Genomic DNA, 19,473 nt, shown 5'->3' on the forward strand with positions numbered 1-19,473 from the left:
ACATAAACAGAACTCGGCAAATGTGGAATCCAACATGTAGCCTATAAAGGGAATAGGGAAGAGAAAAAAAGGGGGGAGTGTGATGAACACAAAATTAACAAAGCACCAATAATAGAACAGAAAGACAAAAAGAAAAGAAAAAAATGGCCTCAAAAGGAGACCGCTATCCTTCCATTTCTCACAGTGAATCTCCTCACTATCCATATCAATGCTAAAGTTGGTTTCCAATTGCAGCTTCCAAATTGGGAAATAGCTAAAGGGTGATTCCACCTAATTTTTCACTCCCCTTCAGAGTCTTTAATCTATTCTAATAAAAAAAAAACTAGACACCTAGACTCTTCAAACCTGGATTGGATTATTCTAATCTAATAGCAGAATATTTAAAACAAACTTGGTGATTTGTGATATCTCTATGTGATTTGTGAGACTTCAGCAAAGGGCGATTTCAGCCCTTTTTTGCATCTGGACCACACTAGAATTGCTCCAATTCAAAAACTACAACACCAAAACTTTTCAAACCTGAACTAGACTATCCTGCTCAAATACCATGTTTGTGATTTGTGAAACTGTTATGTGCTTTGGGCACATTATAATTACTTTTGTTTATTTTTTTCTTTCTAGATTGTTTTGTATTGACTTTAGTTAAATTACTTTTTGTTTAATATACTTTGGAGTTTGGATAATTCCTTTTTGTAATTAACTTTGTCTCGTTAATTTGTGGCGCTGTTGGACCGTCTATAAATAGGCTGGGTTTTGACATGTTTGGGATCGGCCCTACCGCCGATGAGGTAAAAATGAAAGAAATAGCTTCCAGTCGAGGGGGGCATGGCTGACTCTGGCAATGTCCAAAATGCCCACCCGTGTTGCCAGGCTTGTTTTTATCTATGAACAAAGTGCTATGATACCTGCTGCCAGTGAGACACAACACTGCTCCTTTTCCCCAGTGATAGGACTGATGCGGCATGGGACATCCTGCACTTTTGTTGAAATGGGAGGCAGAGCCGGAAAACGTCCAACTCCACACATCTGAACCGAGCCGAGAGCCAGGTGACGGACAAACGTGGAACCTCGCTCAATGAAGCTGTTTAAATATAACATGTTCACTTAAAGTATCACTTTGTAGCTTAAGATTCCATCATTTATCAACAGGCCTATCCATAGAAACTTTAAAACACTATAATAGGGGTCCTCAAAATGAGGCCTTGAGGGCTACTGTCCTGCAACTTTTAAATGTGTTCCTGGTTCAACACGCTTCAACCAAATGGCTGAATTACATCCTCAGTGCAGTCAAGTTCTTCAGAGTCTTGCTAATGACCTCATTATTTGGGTGTGTTGAAGTAGAGACTCATCTAAAACAATGTAGGACACTGGCCCTCAAAGACCGGATTTAAGGATTCCTGCAAAATAGATAGAACACAAATAGATTTTACCTCGACATGAGTTTGAACGTGGCATCCAGAGCTGTTGTGTAGGTTGACACCAAGATGGCGTCAAAGTAACAGGGGATGAGATATCGAGGAAAGTGCCTCAGGTAGTCAAAAATGGCACCCAACCACTGACCCACCTGCAGAAACAATGATGCAAAGGGTAATCTGCTACAGAGGCTCTTAGGTCCATATACTTTATTGATAACATTTAGTAAAGTTACATACTATTACATCTCAACAAATTTGAAAATTGCATAAAAGTGCAGTACCTATTGACAATCATTTCAGAAAGTGAAACGGTAATTTTATAAAAATACATTACACATAGAACCAAATATTTCAAGTTTTTGGTTTTTGTGATTTTAATTCAGCAGTGTTTGAGAAAAATTAGAGTATCACATTAGACCAATCAAAAGCAGATGTTTAAAACACAAACATCAGGAAAAGTTTGAACATTTCTTTGCACTCAATACTTGGTTGGGCCTCCCCTTACAAGAATTACTTCATCAATGCATCTATTATGCACAGGCTGATTGCCTCTATGCCACAGTGCATAATAGACTTAGAAATATAAGTAAAGACAACAACCAGAGGCTAAAAGGGGCTGCTGTTCCTCTGGGGTTAACCGGACTCGGCCTAACTGCATGGGTTCGAGTAGGTTCTGGACGGGAGGACTGGATGAGTCTGGGCTGGGACAACCCCTTCTAATGGAGAACTGAGACAACCGGGGATTTGCGGATTGGGATCTAGTTCTAAGTCTATTAGAACTATGATAGCTGCTTTCAGGTCATCTGCCTGGTTGAGTCTGGAGTCTCTAATTTACCTCTCGAAAACAATTTAATTCAGTTTATTTATATAGCGCCAATTCACAACAGATGTTGTTACAAGGCATTTAAAAAAATAAAATAAAATTCAATCACAAATACATTCCAATCAATTCTAGTTATTAAACAGTAAGCCCAATTAATTTTTCAGAGCAGTTAAAGTTTCTTTCTACACTGACAAAAATGAACTTAGGGGGTTATTACATTAACAAAAGATTATCATGTACTTTTAACTAAATAATTTAATGTTTCACGCAAGATCATGAGAAATCACGGGATATCACACGAGACCATGTGAGACAATTGATTTTTTGTCTCAACTTGAATAAAATGTATTCAAGTTGAGATAACGTGATTCAATTTAGTCAGATTGATCTCCCGCCGAAAAAAATGAACTTCAAGGGTTATTACATTAACAAAAGAATATCATGTACTTTTAACACAATAATTTGATGTTTGAAACGAAAACGTGATAAAATCATGTTGGATAAACAAGAAATTCAACAACTTGACGTTTATTAAATTTAATCATGTTGAGATAACATAATTCATTATAGTCAGACTGATCTTGTGCTGAAGACGACGAGTGAGATCAAGGAACATCACGCGAGTTCATGCAAGATCATGGGAAATCACGGAATATCACACAAGACCACGCGAGACAATCATTTTTTGATTACGTGATTCAATTTAGTGAGATTCTCCCTCCGAAGAGGGTCTAGCCAGGGGATCAGGCGAGATTATGGAAGTTCACGCAACATAACTGTTTTGCACCTGGGAAAACTTCAAAGCGGTTCTAGTTACACATTAAACTATAGATATTTGTTTTCTCTGCAGGGCACTATTGGCATTTAAGAACTGCAGTGTAACAAATGGCTGTAAAAACTACAGCATGAAAATACAGTAAGGTGGCTGGGTTTTGAAAATACAGTTCTGTTGTACCTTTTCTAATTGTTGAGTGTTCTTTCTACCCTTTCACCCTGTCCTGTCTTAAAACATTTAATGTGATCTAACTTAAAAAAATGTCTTTGAATTAACATAATTAAATCATAGAAAGGATTTCCACACAATTAAATAGCTTTCTTTCAGCATGAAGCATGTTTGTTGAGCTAACTTAATTTTCATAAGTTGGATCAACTTAATCAAGTAGTGTGAAGGTACCACTGTAACATAAATTGGCTTCTCAGGCGTGCTGTGGCGCAGGGGGTTAGCACGCCCCACGTTTGGAGGCCTTAGTCCTCGACGCGGAGGTCGCTGGTTCGACTCCCGGTCCCGGCGACCTTTGCCGCATATCCTCTTGCCCTCTTTCCTGTCTGCCTACTGTCGCAAAAAAATACGAGCCACTAGCGCCGCAAAAACTCTTCGGAGAAAAAAAAGTTGGTTTCAACTAATGCAATTTTCTAAATTTGCATTAATCTTAATTGGTCCAATTAATTTGCAATATATTTGGTCCAAGATATTGCAAATTAGTTGGGCTGGCTCTTTTAAATTACATTGGGTCCAACTATAGTAAATGAATTAAATCAACCTTAATAAATCACATTGAACCAACACATTTGCTTTAAATTGGAATAACCATAATAAATTAAGTTGAGCCAACTCATTTTATTTAAATTAGAATAACCATAATATATTAAGTTGAGCCAACACGTTTCATTTAGAATCACCCATAGAATAACCATAATAACATGAGTTGAGCCAACACAATTGCTTTACATCGGAATAACCTTAATATATTAAGTTGACCTAACACATTTGCTTTAAATAGGAGTAACAGAATCACATGGTGCTGAAATAAAGCAAAGTAATCCGGTGGAAATCCTTTCCATAATTTTTTTATGTTCATCCAAAGAGTTATTTTTTTCAGTGTAAGGAAAGTAACTTTCCTTAGGAGTGAGTTACTTTCAGCATTCACTCCTACTGCACGAACACAGTGACATGTGACAATCACTTGCATTGTGTCACTGACTTTACAACAATCTTAAGAGCAGAAAGGGTGTCTCCCTCATAGACTAAAACTGGGAACGGGTTCCACAGGAGAGGAGGCTGATAACTAAAGGGTCTTTCTTCCATTCTACTTTTAGAAATTCTAGGAACCATGAGCAGATCTGCAATCTGAGAGCGAAGTGCTCTGTTGGGAGCGTAAGGTGCGGTGAGATGCAAAGCTGGTGAGGCATTGACTTAATCATGATCAGATATACAAATGTAGATCACCTGCATGTTATTGTTTACATAAGAAATTTTCGTGCATGTGGACAACGCTGGACGGCAAAAAGACAATTCTTTTACATACCATCCATAGCCGCGCTGCCGCGGTAGAATAATTCCGTTAACTCAATCAAACTTGGAAATGTAGGTATTACTAATTTCGTGCTATGCTCTACAGCAAAGGGAAAAAACGTTGAAGTACAACTCAAAACCACATCTTTCTTGGTCTCAGTATTGACCAGGCTACACATACGCACAGTTAGTAAGATAATCCTTCTGCTGCAGTTAGGTTTCTGTGAGACAGAACAAATCAGTATTATTTGATTTGACTGCAGACTCAGTATTAGGGCAGTACTGAGACTGCCCTCTGCTTAGGGCACACTTACAGAGGCAAGGCTCTGATTCCTCTCCCCCCGCAGCTTTTTTAAGAATTCCCAAGGGTTAAATACTTTGAATAATTATTTGAGAGAAATGTAATATTTGATAAATAGGATCAATAGAAATGTATGTGCGATTGAATTTTAATTATTTTTGTAAAGTGCCTTGAGATAACATTTGTTGTTAATAGGTGCTATATAAATAGGATTGAACTGAAATACATCTGGAAGAGCTGCAGAGACAGTGATTCCCCTATGCACTGTTCAGATGAGGAAATCTGCTAACAGGACAGTTATTAGTTTTCAATTAGTCACACACTCTGCAGATCAGACATCTAGGGAAGTGTGGAAAGAATAAACCCATTGCAAACATATAGTACAAATCGAACTTTTGTGTATAGAGAGGTCTACTGTAGTGCTTATAGCATGATGAACTCCTCATTCAAAGCTCACCTGTGCCAGAGGTCCATCTCTGTGCTTCAGCCTATTGGAGACAAAGTCTATGAGCCAGTCTCCTTCTCTGAGGTTAGCACACAGGGGATGGCCAAGGTCATTAGTGGGACGGATATCCGCCAATACAGACATCAGACCTGCAAGGGACGTAACACTCATGGTACAACGTTTTTGGAACATTGTGTACACCTGTTGAACTTGACTCAGTAAGAAAAGAATGGTGTCTGTTTAACATGAACCTTGTAGTCCTGCATACTTCAGGCACTCCCAGCCTGGGATACTGTAACAGCCTCCACCGTCCTCTTGTTCTTCTGCTTCGCAGCGAAACAGCAAGATGTTCATGTCGGCTAGCGTCAGTTTAGACATTAACCTGTGAAACACAACTTTTGCATCAAATAGTCGATGTCTGCAGCTTTAAATAATTATAATATAACACCATATCTGTCACAAGATGACAGGGAAGTCTCAGATCCTGTATTATTATGAAAATATGCCAAAGTGATGAAAAGACAGGAAGAAATCTATATTGCAACTCTATCGAAGTCAAAGAGATTATTTTTCTCCATATTAAGACTTACTGACATAAACCACTGTGATGTCATGAGAAGAAACTGTTATATGACAAGATGGTGCCAATGTGTGCAGCAAGCTGTAAGTCACAGTCCCACAGACTTGCTGTAGGCCACAAGAGTCAAACTTCAGTCCTCAAGGGCCAGTGTCCTGCAACCTTTAGATGTGCCTCTGCTGCACCACACCTGAACAGAATAATCATGTTATTAGCAAGGTTCTTGGGAACTTACCTACACAAGAAGGAGGTTATTAAGCTATTCCATTCCATTGTTTTGTACCTGTGGCATATCTAAAAACTGAAGGACAATGGCCCTTGAGGACTGGAGTTTGACACCCCTGCTGTAGGCTATTCCATTGTATTTTTGCTTTGCTTCAGTGGTCAAGATTTTGTATCTCCATTACGTTTATAAGTTTTCAGCCAATGAGTTGTTAAGCTAAACACCAGGTCACTCCATCATACGTATACAATCAAGTAACACAAACTCTTTATTATTCCCTACAAAAATTGGAAAAGTACGGTTATGTTTTTTTTTAGATTCAGGAGTTATTGGACTACCAAGTACCTGATTGATCCATGTCTCTCACTTTAAATGAACACAGTTATATATACGTATATATAGTGGAAAGTCACAACATATGTGTGTGTTGTGTGCAGTAGTCTATTAATCACATCAGTTTATTTGGGTTTTACTTTGAAGGACTTCACTGTCACTCAAACATTGGACAGCTTTTAAAAAAAAAGTCCTAAATACCAAGACAGGCAACAAGATTCTATTAAAGAGTGTCATTGCTTTTAAATTGTTTTCTATTGTTTTACACTTGTGCATATGTATTCATTAGTTTTATTTTGTAACCAGGTTGCTGTGTATTGTAGACTTCTGCCCAGGTCCCTCTTGAAAATGAGATCCAGATCTCAATGGGGTTTACCTGGTTAAATAAAGGAAATAAAAAAAAGACAAACACTGCAGCTTGGAACCTAAACTTTAACCACTTCAGAAAATTCTAAAAATAATAAGTATTAGTAATTATCGCTGGAGATAGTAATGCAAAGAAGGAATTTACATAAAATCAAAAAAATTATGGACAACCATGACCATTCTCTTTACATATCGTCGTGGGAACCAATGCTGAAGGAAGGATCAAAGCAGTAAAAACAAAGTTGGTGTGTTTGCCACAAAATTCTGCCCTGAGTTAACGCCTGGCTTACTGGCAGATTATCTGAAAGAAAAACTGCATCGAGTTAATGCAACTCATTCAAAATATCTGCTGAGTGCAATGAGGTGACAGACTTGTGTGACCCGCAGCTCTGGCCTGAAGGGATTTTCGTAAGGTGCTTTTATGAGAACCTCGGAGCAAGGTTCTCAGCAGGGTTGGAAGAAATTTCAGGCAACATTTAGCTCAGTTTTGTCTAAACAATAACAGGGTTTTATCTACTAAATAGAAGCTGCTAGCTGACAGCCATACAGATATTAGTGAAGCAAGGCATACAACATCATGGCTTGATCACTTTATATGTACTGCTGACATACATGAATGCATAACTAAGGTGGAGATTTTGTATTCCTTGGCAACAACTGATCACATTCCTGTTTATCTGGAATTAAACTGTGAAAGTGCCAGAGTTGCTCAGTTATGAGAATAGCATATGTAGTAGGAAGCTGATTTGGAGTACAGTGTCTGACAAGGATATTTGTACTTGCTGCTATATAAAAGTCCGAGCAATATTACTATTATTATACATAGGGAAACTTTGTTGTGTGGCAATACTAACTGTGAACATATGGAGTATAAAAGTGTGTTATGTTTCAGATTATTGATTGCATTAATAATGACAGCAGGTGCCTTCCCCACAAAAGGTAAACAAATTATGCGTCAGTACCAGGCTGGACAGAGTAGGCCTCTGCATTTCATGCTGAGTCTGGAGCAGCCTATAACGATTGGGTTGCTACAAGGAAGCCAAGATCTGTAATGATTTTAGAGCTTAAGAAAATTGCAAATGCTAAATTTAAGAAAGCTGTCTGCATCCTAAAAAGGAATCGGAGGATCATTTGCAAATAAACTCCAGTATAATAATATGTCTGAGGTTTGGGAGGAGATAAAGTTCATTAATGGCAGTAAGCTTCTGCTGCCACCAAATATTTAAGAGGTTACTGGAAATAAGAAAATTGTGCAAATATGGAGGAAGCATTACTGTAGGTAAATAGTCAGAGGTTCAGTGTTAGAAATATCGACTACATACAATCTTACTGACAATGGTATGATGACGTATGACCAGATGAAGTATGTGTTGCTATTGAGAAAATGCCATTAAATAAAACATGCGGTCTTGACCAATTATCTGCAGAGCACCTGAGGTACTCTAATCAAAGAGTTCATGTGTTACTTTCACTGTGCTTTACAGGTTTCCTAAGACATGGCATTTTACCCGACTCCATGTTATCAGTATGTACTTTTAGTGCCAGTAGTAAAAGAAAAAAACTGGGAAATATCAAGTATTGACAATTACAGACAATCACCTTCAAGAATTCATAACAACAACTGATAATCAGTTTGGTTTTAAACGTAAGCTTAGTACTGATTTATGCACTTACTCATTGAAGGAATCTGAAAGGAAATTTAAGAGACAGAAGACTTCTGTTTTTATGTGTTTTTTTTAGATGTATCTAAAGCTTTTGACAGAATTAACAACCATAAGTTATTTATTAAGCTGCAAAGTAGAGGAATCCCTGCGTATTTAATCAGGATATTACATTATTGTTATTCATCAGTCTATGCAAGTTAAGTGGAGCTCGGAGGTTTCTGAACCCTTTTCTATAGCTATTGGAGTCCTGTTCTTTTTAACTTGTATCTTGATGCTTTGTCTGTTGAACTAAGTGATTATAAGACTGGCTGTATGGTGGGTAATCATATTGTAAATAATTTAATGTACATAGACATTAAATGAGTTAATGTCTGCGTACTGCTGCATGCAGTGCTGGATATATGACAGATATGGTCTCTAGTTTGATATAATGTTTAATTGTAAAAAGATTGTTATGATTGTTACAACTAAAGAGGATCAGAAGATGAATTTCCCTTCCTTTTATTTAGCAAATTAAGTGTTGAGTTTGGTTAATAATGTATAATATCTTGGTCATATTCTGAGGAGTGATCTCTGTGATGATGATGATATGAAGTGACAATCTTGTAAGTTGTACATACATGCAAGCCAATACGCTGACACGAAAATTTTGCATGTGTATAGATGAGGTTAAAGTGTCTCCTTGTTGAACTTATTGCACCTCGTTTTATACGGCACCTGTGGTGTAACTACAGTAAGGCTATGATGAAGAAACAGCAAGTAGCCTATCAGGACCCTTTTAGAATTCTCCTCAGAATTCCACGTTGGACATCTGCAAGTCAAATGTTTGTCATGAATAACGTACCAACTTCTCATGCCTTGTTGAGGAATTTCAAGTATAACTTTAAGTGCCGCTTGGATTTATCAATCAACTCAACTCTGCAGTTGTCAGACCTCCGACAACTGCAACACATAGTGATTCTAGTTTTCTGCAGTTGATCTCAACTGCAAAATCCTTGTCTTTTTAAAATATATATTTTTTAAAAACTAGCCCTCCCACTCTCTTACTATATTTATATATTAAATATTTTTACTTGATTCATTTTATTTTTATTCTTTTATATATAATATGGAATACTTTTTTCTCTGAAATAAAGATATACTATTTAATTCAGTTTATTTAGATACCATAATGAATATGAGAAAAAGGAGATCCTCACTGCGTAAGGGGTTTCTGCAGCACTTCTGGTGGGTTCTCATCAGGTACACTGCCCCTCCTGTACTTTGGACTGAACTGGGACAGATAAAACCTCAACACGCCCACCAGCTTCTGTGCCTTGGGATCCAAACTGACTCTGTACAGAGTATAAAAAGTCAATTTTTAGTAATTACCAATAAAGGTTGAATTAACAAGCAGTAATAATGCACAGGAAATTGAAGGAGTTCAGAAACTGTGGGAGATGTACCTGAAGGCAATGATGCTACCAGGGGTCAATTTCTGGAACTGAATTTCTTGAACAAACTCTGAGCGGCCTTTAGATGTCACTCCAGCATGTTTCACCACTGCACTCTCCTCCATCTGTACACATAGCAGAATTATTTTACTATGAAACATATGTCTGTTTCACAGGCCTATTATAATAATTATGGTTGCTTGCTGCATGCAATAAAGATAAGTCTACAGCAATAAAGATAATCAATATATTTTTTTAAACAACTGAATACTACAGATAAGAAAATAAAACATGTTGAAGATTGTTTTTCTTCCACATTTCTTCAGCCAAGGCATCAGGTTAGAGGTAGAAACGGAAAACATCAAGGAAATCATCAGCAGGGGGCGACGATGGCTTTAGTCCTCCATGCGACTGTCACAGGCCCTACTCCGGGTCCGTTGACCTTTGGCACATGCCCTCCCCCTCTCTTAATGCACTTTCCTATCTGACTAGTCTTGAATAAAGGCCACTACAGTTGGGTAAAAAACTTAAAAACAATAACAAAAAACGACAACATCTTCAGTGTACACAACAGTTTTTACCGGTATATGCTCTTTTATTTCCACTGTGTATTCTGGCATGCCGTTTATGTATTTCTCATCCTTCTTGTAACTCCTAGCCTCTCTCTCCACTGTCCTTGCCTCCAGTACAATTTCTTCAATCTTGCCTGAGGAAGGAAGAATAAATAAAACATGTTTCACAAACAAACATTTGTACATAAATTGAACTGGCACAAAAACACCTGCACATACATATTTGATATCTAACAAACATGACAGAATCCTACCAGGTATGAACATAGGTGGGACATTGTTGCTGTACTGATGAGTTTTGGGGTTCTTGAAGGCTGTCCTGCTCACTGTTACCACAGACTGGTGTGTGCTGGGGCAGTGACGAGTAACTGCAACAATATCTGCATCGACCTGGTCCACATACACCTGAAAAATTGAGAAAGTTAGACATGATGCTGGGAACAGGCAGCATGGTGTCACTACAAGCTCAGACCTGTGAAAAGCCCTGGGCAGCCAGCTCCTGGTGCAGCTTGTTGAGAGCCAGCTTCCCAGTGATGATGCCGCTCTTAAAGCCAACTTCACCAGTAGAGGTGGGAGCTGAAGAGGGATTCCACTTGGGATAAAAACGCTCCTCCTTCACCACAGATATCTGTTCTCACACAGACACAGATATGAAAGTAAATTCTGTTATTAATTCATGTATTTATATCTTAGGTTTAAAGCTACAGGAGGGTGTTTCACACCTTACAACTCCCTCCCCCCTTTCGGTTCCAGCCATGAACGTGAAAAACTGACAATTCTCCTGTAACTGTAGGTTGTTTCCCCATTAGCACAGCTGTAGCACACTAACAATACTGAGATTAAACATGCTACATGGAATGTGTAAGCACTGCATACACAATGAATGACACTGCTAAGACATTTTTCTTGGCTCTGATTGGTTGTTTTGACTGGGAGCGGTGCATTTCTGAAGATGGCAGTAGGAACAGTAGGAGCAGCCATTAGAGCTTGATTGAACTTATCTGTCTCATACTGTACTGTTAAGAGATAATGACAGTTTAAAAAACACATTTATTCTGTATGAACTGGTTCTGCTTACGGATGCTCTCTTCTGGGGGCAGCCAAACTACAACACAAAAAGGATGTCTAACCTGATGTTGTTAGTTATTTGAATGGAACCAATTTTAATCTAAATCTAAACCATTAAATTGACAATTAACAATAAGCTGATCAATTGTTTGCATCCCTAATTGAGACATTCTCACATTCAGCTTTCCAACTACTGACTATAGGCTAAAATAAAAATAATAAGTAAAGAGTAGTTAGTAAAAAGTGCATCTGAGCATGTGATCTAAAATAACCTGATGTGGGACCAGCTCATCATATCCTCTGGTGGAGCCAGTAGCACAGCAGGCCATGGAGACGATGGCAGAACTGGGCAACGAGTCGAGAGCTGACCGCAGCTGGAAACACAATCAGACCAACAAAATAAAGCTGACATGACATCTGCTTTATGGTCAAAAACAGTCAAATTAAAGCACAGGGGAATTTAAGCCAAGATTCGTGAGGCCCCACAGTAAGTAGAGACTTATATGAAGCAGACAAGAGCACAGACCCACCTCAATGGGACACTCGTTGTCATGGGTCACATCCAAGAACATGGCGTGAGCAATAGAAGGCATGAGAGGACGCAGGCTGGGCTGAACAAAGGCTCCGACCGGCTCTCCACCGTAACGGTAGACCAGCCGGCCCTCTTCATGGCTGTCTCTGGCGGACATGGCCTCTGGCAGCAGGACCAGAGAGGATCAGAAGGGTTAGCTAAAACAGGATGTGCTATCAGAACTCATGCACAAATAGTACTTCTTTATAGCTACATAGACAACTTTACGATTAGCAAATATATTTCAAAGTAAAAAGTCAGTATAAACACTAAAACACACATTTTCCTTCCGCAAACCAGTTTGATTTATTTTTATTATTAGGACTTATTAGTCTGATGGGGTGCATAAATATCTGCTAAACTGAAGTAATGAAGTACACATCAAAGGTTTGCCTATACATTAAGCTGCATATATTGAGCATGCATAGTAATGTACCTCGTATGAGGGATGTAATCCCTAGTCTGGTAACAAAGATGTTATCCAGCTCCTCGCTGCCAGTGAACAGTTCAGCCACCACGTACAGGTTAGGACACTGGCTTCTGGCTACATCCAACATGAACTAGAAACAGCAAGGCAAAGCAAAGCAGCAGGACGAATGCAGAGCCAGAGTGCAGGAAGTACAAGTAGGAAGAAATGGGAAAGAGAGAGGGAGGATGTTGTGCAGGTATTGTGGGGGACAAACAGCCAATTTGATATAACAGATGCCATAAGAGGTAATACATGCAGCAGAATAGTTAATGAAACAAAACAATGGAAAACACCAAGGGCATGGAGAGGTCACATGCAAAAGGATGCAGTGATGAGAAAAAGACAAACAAAAGGACAAGTTAATTTATATATGCATGTACCTCTTATGAGGCTGTTGATTCCCAGTCGGTTAACAAACAGATTGTCTATGAGTTCACTGCCTGTAAAGAGCTCAGCTATTACATACAGGTTGGGTCTGACCTCTCTGGCGGCATCTAACATGAACTAAATGAGACAACATGACAGCATCACAGAGAGAGAGAGAACAGGCTGCTGTTATCGCAGAATCATCTGGATGAAAATCAAGTTGGGTTAAATACGTCAGAAAATCCTCACAACACAATTGTCTCCAAACTAAACAAGATTTTCTTCTATTTTTCACCCTTGGCTGTATTAATTTGTCTAAAAAAAATCTTAAAACTGAAATGCCTAGAAAAAGTCATCTTATAACAAACAGATTTATCAAGTTATAAATAAACTCATCTATTTTACTGGGTTTGGGGTTACTTAGGCTTTAGTTAGACTCAATGTAGAGTTTCTGTGGACATCTTTTGTCATCATAATCCTTCCATGGAATCATGATTAAAGATAGATCAGACCATTCCAGCACATATGACTTGATCCAAGTCCTTCCTGTTCCAGGCCTGGTTGTACATTTTAGAGTAGTTGTCCCAGTAGAAAGTGAACCTCCACCACAGTCTTCTGCCTACTGGAACCTCTAATAGCTTTTCTTTTTCAGCTCTTCATTTAGCTCCACGTATCTTCCCATCAACTCTGATCAGCTTCCCTGGCTCTTGCTAAAAAATAATTCTCACAACACGATGCTACCACCACCATGTTTCAGTGTGAAGCTTGTCTCTTCATCAACATTGAGTTGAATGTAAACATCACAGAAAATGGAGAAAAATAAGGTAAAGTACAAATCCAGCTATCTGCAGCATTCAACCAGTCCAAAACGTTTCACAACATATGAGATGGTTTCCTACTGTGATGGAAAAATTACATTAAGGTCACATCTGCTAGTCATGTTATATGAATGATTGTGAACTCTCACCAAAAGAACTATTTGGGTTACATGTAGAAGGTTGGAAGTTGTTTTCTACAGCTGCATCAGAACCAGACTGTCTCGCCCCTTGTTGTTAATTCTTTATCTTTGGTATAAAACTCATGTGTTGTCTCTGCCTGACAGAGCTTTTCATCCAGACCTGCTTCATTACTGATTGTCCTACAAGCTCTCTGTATTGTGCACAAACCTGATTGAGTGATTTCACCTGAACAGTGCTTGGAAATAGTATTTTTTCCACGACACTACCTTCTTTGAAGATTACAAGTAATTCTCCTACAACACATTTTTAAATTTTGTAACAACTCCAAAGTAATAGAAACCTTTCATATTCTCAAATGACTCCACAGGATTATTTAAAAAGTTAATGAAAAACAACAACATTGACCACTTTAAAGTGGTTTTATTGCTGTATAATTCATCCATCATATCACATCCCCATTATTCTAATTTATGTTCCTCAACCATGTAAAAACCCACTAAAATACTTTAAAGTTTTCAGTTGCAGTGTGATAAAATTCCAATAAAGTTCAAATTTGTGAATGATTTGGAAGGTATTATAAATCTACAATGAAACTGAAAAATGTAAAATGCAAACAGGTTACAGTTGTGGTCAAAAGTTTACATACACTTGTGAAAAACATAATGTCATGGCTGTCTTGAGTTTCCAATAAGTTCTACAACTCTTATTTTTCTGTGATAGAGTGATCGGAACACATACCTGTTTGTCACAAAAAACAGTCATAAAGTTTGGTTCTTTCATAAATTTATTATGGGTCTGCTGAAAATCTCACCAAATCTGCTGGGTCAAAAATATACATACAGCAACATTAGTATTTGGTTGCATGTCCCTTGGCCATTTTCACGGCAACTAGGTGCTTTTGGTAGCCATCCACAAGCTCCTGGCAAGCTTCAGGTCAAATGTTTGACCACTCTTCTTGACAGAAATGGTGCAGTTCAGCTAAATGTGATGGTTTTCTTGCATGAACCTGTTTCTTTAGCACTGTCCACATGTTCTCAATGGGGTTTAAGTCAGGACTTTGGGAAGGCCATTCTAAAACCTTAATTCTAGCCTGGTTTAGCCATTCCTTTACCACTTTTGATGTGTGTTTTGGGTCATTGTCCTGTTGGAACACCCAACTGCGCCCAAGACCCAACCTTCGGGCTGATGGTTTTAAGTTTTCCTGCAGAATTTGGAGGTAATCCTCCTTCTTCATTATCCCATTTACTTTCTGCAAAGAACCAGTTCCACTGGCAGCAAAACAGCCCCAGAGCATAATACTACCACCACCATGCTTGACAGTAGGCATGGTGTTCCTGGGATTAAAGGCCTCACCTTTTCTCCTCCAAACATATTGCTGGGTGTTGTGGCCAAACAGCTCAATTTTTGTTTCGTCTGACCACAGAACTTTCCTCCAGAAGGTTTTATCTTTGTCCATGTGATCAGCAGCAAACTTCAGCCGAGTCTTAAGGTGCCTTTTCTGTAGCAAGGGCTTCTTTCTTGCATGGCAGCCTCTCAGTCCATGGCGATGTAAAACACGCTTGACTGTGGAGACTGACACCTGTGTTCCATCAGCTTCCAAATCCTTGCAGACCTGCTTTTTGGTGATTCTTGGTTGACTCTTGACCATCCTGACCAATCTCCTCTCGGCAGCATGTGATAGCTTGCGTTTTCTTCCTGATCGTGGCAGTGACACAACTGTTCCATGCACTTTATACTTGCGAATAATTGTCTGCACAGTTGCTCTTGGGACCTGTAGCTGCTTTGAAATGGCTCCAAGTGACTTCCCTGACTTGTTCAAGTCAATAATTCGCTTTTTCCGATCCAGACTGAGTTCCTTTGACTTTCCCATTGTAGCTTTTGTGGCTGAGTCTAATGAGCCCTATTTAAATGGGCTCATGAGAAGTCAACAGCTGTAGTCAATCAGAATCACTTACAAGAAGTGAAGAGGCCATGACATGAAGCTAATTTGATTGACACAACTCTCTACATCACCAAAATTGACAATTTATGTTGCTGTATGTATATTTTTGACCCAGCAGATTTGGTGACATTTTCAGCAGACCCATAATAAATTTATGAAAGAACCAAACTTTATGACTGTTTTTTGTGACAAACAGGTATGTGTTCCGATCACTCTATCACAGAAAAATAAGAGTTGTAGAACTTATTGGAAATTCAAGACAGCCATGACATTATGTTTTTTACAAGTGTATGTAGACCTTTGACCACAACTGTATATAATAGAATAATAAAGAAGGCACAATCCATTTTTGTTCTATTTATTCACCCAGCTAAGGCTAAATTAGAATTTCTACCGACATAAATGACCCATTTCTTTCAAGTTCTAAACAATAGCTTGATTTAATAACAGTGTCATCATCAAGAATTCAGAAGTTAAATCCTCACTAAGAAAACAAAATTATCACAATTAGGAATGATCACATGATTGGAAGTCACATGGTTTCAGACTCGATAGGAATCAGACGTTCCATTCTGATAAGGAATCAAATATATACATACAGGCCCATGTCCCTTTTTCCTTGATGCCCCAAGTGCCCTTTTTTGAGTTTTTTTCTTTTAATATTTTTATCTGTGCATTACGAGGCCTGCTTGTGCCCTCATCTGGCTGTCCTCAGTCTAATAATGACTGGATAGATTCTCAGTGCCTCTGCCTCCATGTTGTTAAGACACCAAGCCCACGGTAAGGAGGAGGGGGCAGAACTGCGCTCTTTATCAATCAGCTTATGTGCAAGATTTTTAAATATTTTTTCAACATACCCTTGTTTGTGAATAAATACGTAGGTTTGATGTTGACATTAGAAAAACTGTCTACTTATTTTTGTAATTGTCCTCACAATAGCAGCAAAACCCCTCCTCGCTCCTAAACACAGAAATGGTTTGGCCGCAGAGAAAACTTCTGACTTTAACTTTATCATGCTGCCCCAGTGCCAGACTAAATGCCCTGTTCTATACAGGCAGCCTGAGTTGGTCCCACCATTTTGCATCAGAATCAGATATCCTGATTTAAAAAAAAAAACAGTCCCGTGACTGTCACCGCAACGTACCTGTACATCTGGTACCACCGGTACCACCTGCTCACTGTTCGCTCTCTGCTTCACCTTAACCTAACGTTGCCACCAGACAGGTTCGTACAGCTGCTGACAGGACATGAGGTGAGCATCCAGCAGAAACATGCGCAGCAGAGTGGCTCTAGGTCGTTATAGAGGGCCAGTCTATGGTAAGATGGGGCCTTAGGCAGAATGTGATTTAGGGCACCCTTCCTACTAAGAACATCATCATCACTAATAGTGTTTAAATTAGATGCTCCGATCAGGTTTTTTGCTGCCTATTCCAATACCGATCATCCATGAGGCCAATCTCTGCCGATCGCTTGGAATGGCTGTTAATTTTTCGCTTTAGGTATAAATGATACTATGTTATGTGGCAAAATGGAAAAATTATCTGGCAATAAATTCACCCTATATAGATAGACATACTAGACATATTTTAATACATATCTAAAATCTTTTTTTTTAAGTTACATGCTGCAGCTTTAAGCATATGTTCAGTGTGAGAGTTCACTGTATAGTGGAGTTTGAACGGCGCTATGTCTGTGAAATATTACTACCAGTAGCGTGTAGTGGCAGTCCAAGAACGAGAGCAGATCCCAGTGTCTAACATCGCCAGATCGAAGACTTTTTTTTCTGCAGTGAGCCTCGACAAACTCCGTCAAGTGTTTGTTTTTTAAATGCCATATTAGATTTGTTGTGTTGATGCATTTTGACATGCTTCACCCCCGTGGTAATTTTCCGGTGCAACACGCAAACTTCCCCATTTACGCTGACCGATAAAGTTTCACAGGACGGGATTTGTTGCCGCGCGCTTGCGCGGTGTGAAGGAAAGAGGAGATCAGCTGCACAGGCAGTCTGCAAAGTGAGATAAATATGATTGGTTTTGGTGATCGGCAACAAGAGATCACTGATCATACACTGATGATCAGTTGATCGATCGGCACACCTCTAGTATAAAGGCATAAGCAAACTAAGCAGCCGCTTAGGGCACCAGGGCCACCAAGGAGCCCCCTCAGTGGAGCTGATTTTTTTATTTTTTTTTAGTAACGATTTCTATGTCATTAAAGTAACAAAAACACACAATTTCATCATCAAGTGATTTATTTTTACAATAACATATATTTGATAATCTATGTAGAAATCCTTATTTTATGGACAAAGGGAAAACAAATAAATTGCTCTTGGGGGCCCCATGGTGGCCCGGTAGGTACCGCACGTTTCACCGGTAACGTGCTGCCGTGCAACGTACAGAACGCATCCAAAGGTCCAAAGTTCCGGTCGAAGATAAGTTAGCAAAACAATGTCTCAAAAAAAGACTTATCCTTCAGGGAGGGAGAAAAGAGGAAGAATAGAAAAAAAAGCCAAGATAAAGGTTTGCTTTGATATTGTTAACGGGCCCGCGGATGGATTGTAAAGGTGCAGGATAATAACCACTCCAGGAGGGAATAATGTTAATCCTTCTTTAATGATGATAACCAAACAGGAGTACTGCTGGGTGGTTCAGGTGCTCTAACGCCGATGCAGACGAATTTTATACGTCCACACCAGAGTCAGCGAGCATCCAACAGCAAAACAGTCCCACCACCAAAACATTCCCCTGGAACACTATTAAGGAAGAAATATGGTTTAACATTAACTTTGGACAAAAAGTTTGGCTCCTTCTTCCTTAAAGTCCCGGAATCTTTAGCAGGCGGACAGCGGCTAGAGATAATGAAACCACAACACTGCGCGTTGACGTCACAGATCACAGAGTTTAATTCCACACAAAACAACGCATGAATCAATTAACAAAGCTGCAGAGGTACAGAGATATATATTCATTACCTGTAACAGGAAAAATAGAAAAAGAAACACAAAGAAAAACAAGGGGGTTGGGGGGCAAAGACGCGTCTTTGGAGAAAGCTTTATGCTCAAAAGCAAAACAGTGGTAGCATTCTGAATTTCTGAGGCTTGCATGAAATTTTATACTCAGTGGGTGTTTCTCCAATTTAATATATTCAATTAAGGCGTTCCGCTCTTTAACCAATTAGAAACTCCCGTAAGGACTAAGGAAACTTGAGAAGTCTCCTAATTTTACAACAAAGTTCCAAAGGCGTCTGGTTTCTGTCAAGAGACAAGGGCGGACCAGTTAATCTTAGAGGATACCAGGTACGAATGTCCCCGGCGCCGAGAGTCTTAAGATAAGATTTCGCAGACACCCTCGGAATCTGACGTCTCTTCCATTATCTCTCCTAACGTTCTCGAAGAGACTTCAAGAAATGTTATCTTTGCAAACCCCTTTTTTGCTTTTGCACAATCAGCCCCCCAAAAGATTGAGTTCTGCCAAAATAATACATAAAATCCACAGGACAAAATAAAGTATAATTCCTGAGCCATTTTCTAATAGTAAAGAAAACATTTTCATTCAAACAATTTCCATTTGCTTCTAAAATCGTCACAGATAATACAGTTTTCAGATACCTTCATCATTTGGTAGTTTTAAAATGAGATAATACAATCTTCA

General features: G+C 39.0%; 1 protein-coding gene across 5 annotated transcripts in view; it reads right to left on the reverse strand.

Moving 5' to 3' along the window:
* agl (amylo-alpha-1, 6-glucosidase, 4-alpha-glucanotransferase) overlaps positions 1-19,473 on the reverse strand; it is a 118,887-nt gene that overhangs the window by 15,750 nt on the left and 83,664 nt on the right. For all 5 annotated transcript variants that reach the window (XM_023334840.1, XM_023334841.1, XM_023334839.1 and 2 more), the window contains 12 exons: positions 12,521-12,644; positions 12,044-12,207; positions 11,786-11,887; positions 10,918-11,073; positions 10,700-10,850; positions 10,455-10,579; positions 9,886-9,998; positions 9,640-9,774; positions 5,529-5,659; positions 5,290-5,426; positions 1,431-1,564; positions 906-1,081 (listed from right to left, as the gene is read on the reverse strand). In XM_023334840.1, coding sequence (XP_023190608.1) covers positions 906-1,081; positions 1,431-1,564; positions 5,290-5,426; positions 5,529-5,659; positions 9,640-9,774; positions 9,886-9,998; positions 10,455-10,579; positions 10,700-10,850; positions 10,918-11,073; positions 11,786-11,887; positions 12,044-12,207; positions 12,521-12,644 — 1,648 coding nt within the window. The remainder of the gene's footprint in view (positions 1-905; positions 1,082-1,430; positions 1,565-5,289; positions 5,427-5,528; positions 5,660-9,639; positions 9,775-9,885; positions 9,999-10,454; positions 10,580-10,699; positions 10,851-10,917; positions 11,074-11,785; positions 11,888-12,043; positions 12,208-12,520; positions 12,645-19,473) is intronic.

The sequence above is a fragment of the Xiphophorus maculatus genome, chromosome 6 (assembly GCF_002775205.1).
Source record: "Xiphophorus maculatus strain JP 163 A chromosome 6, X_maculatus-5.0-male, whole genome shotgun sequence".
Taxonomy (NCBI): domain Eukaryota; kingdom Metazoa; phylum Chordata; class Actinopteri; order Cyprinodontiformes; family Poeciliidae; genus Xiphophorus; species Xiphophorus maculatus.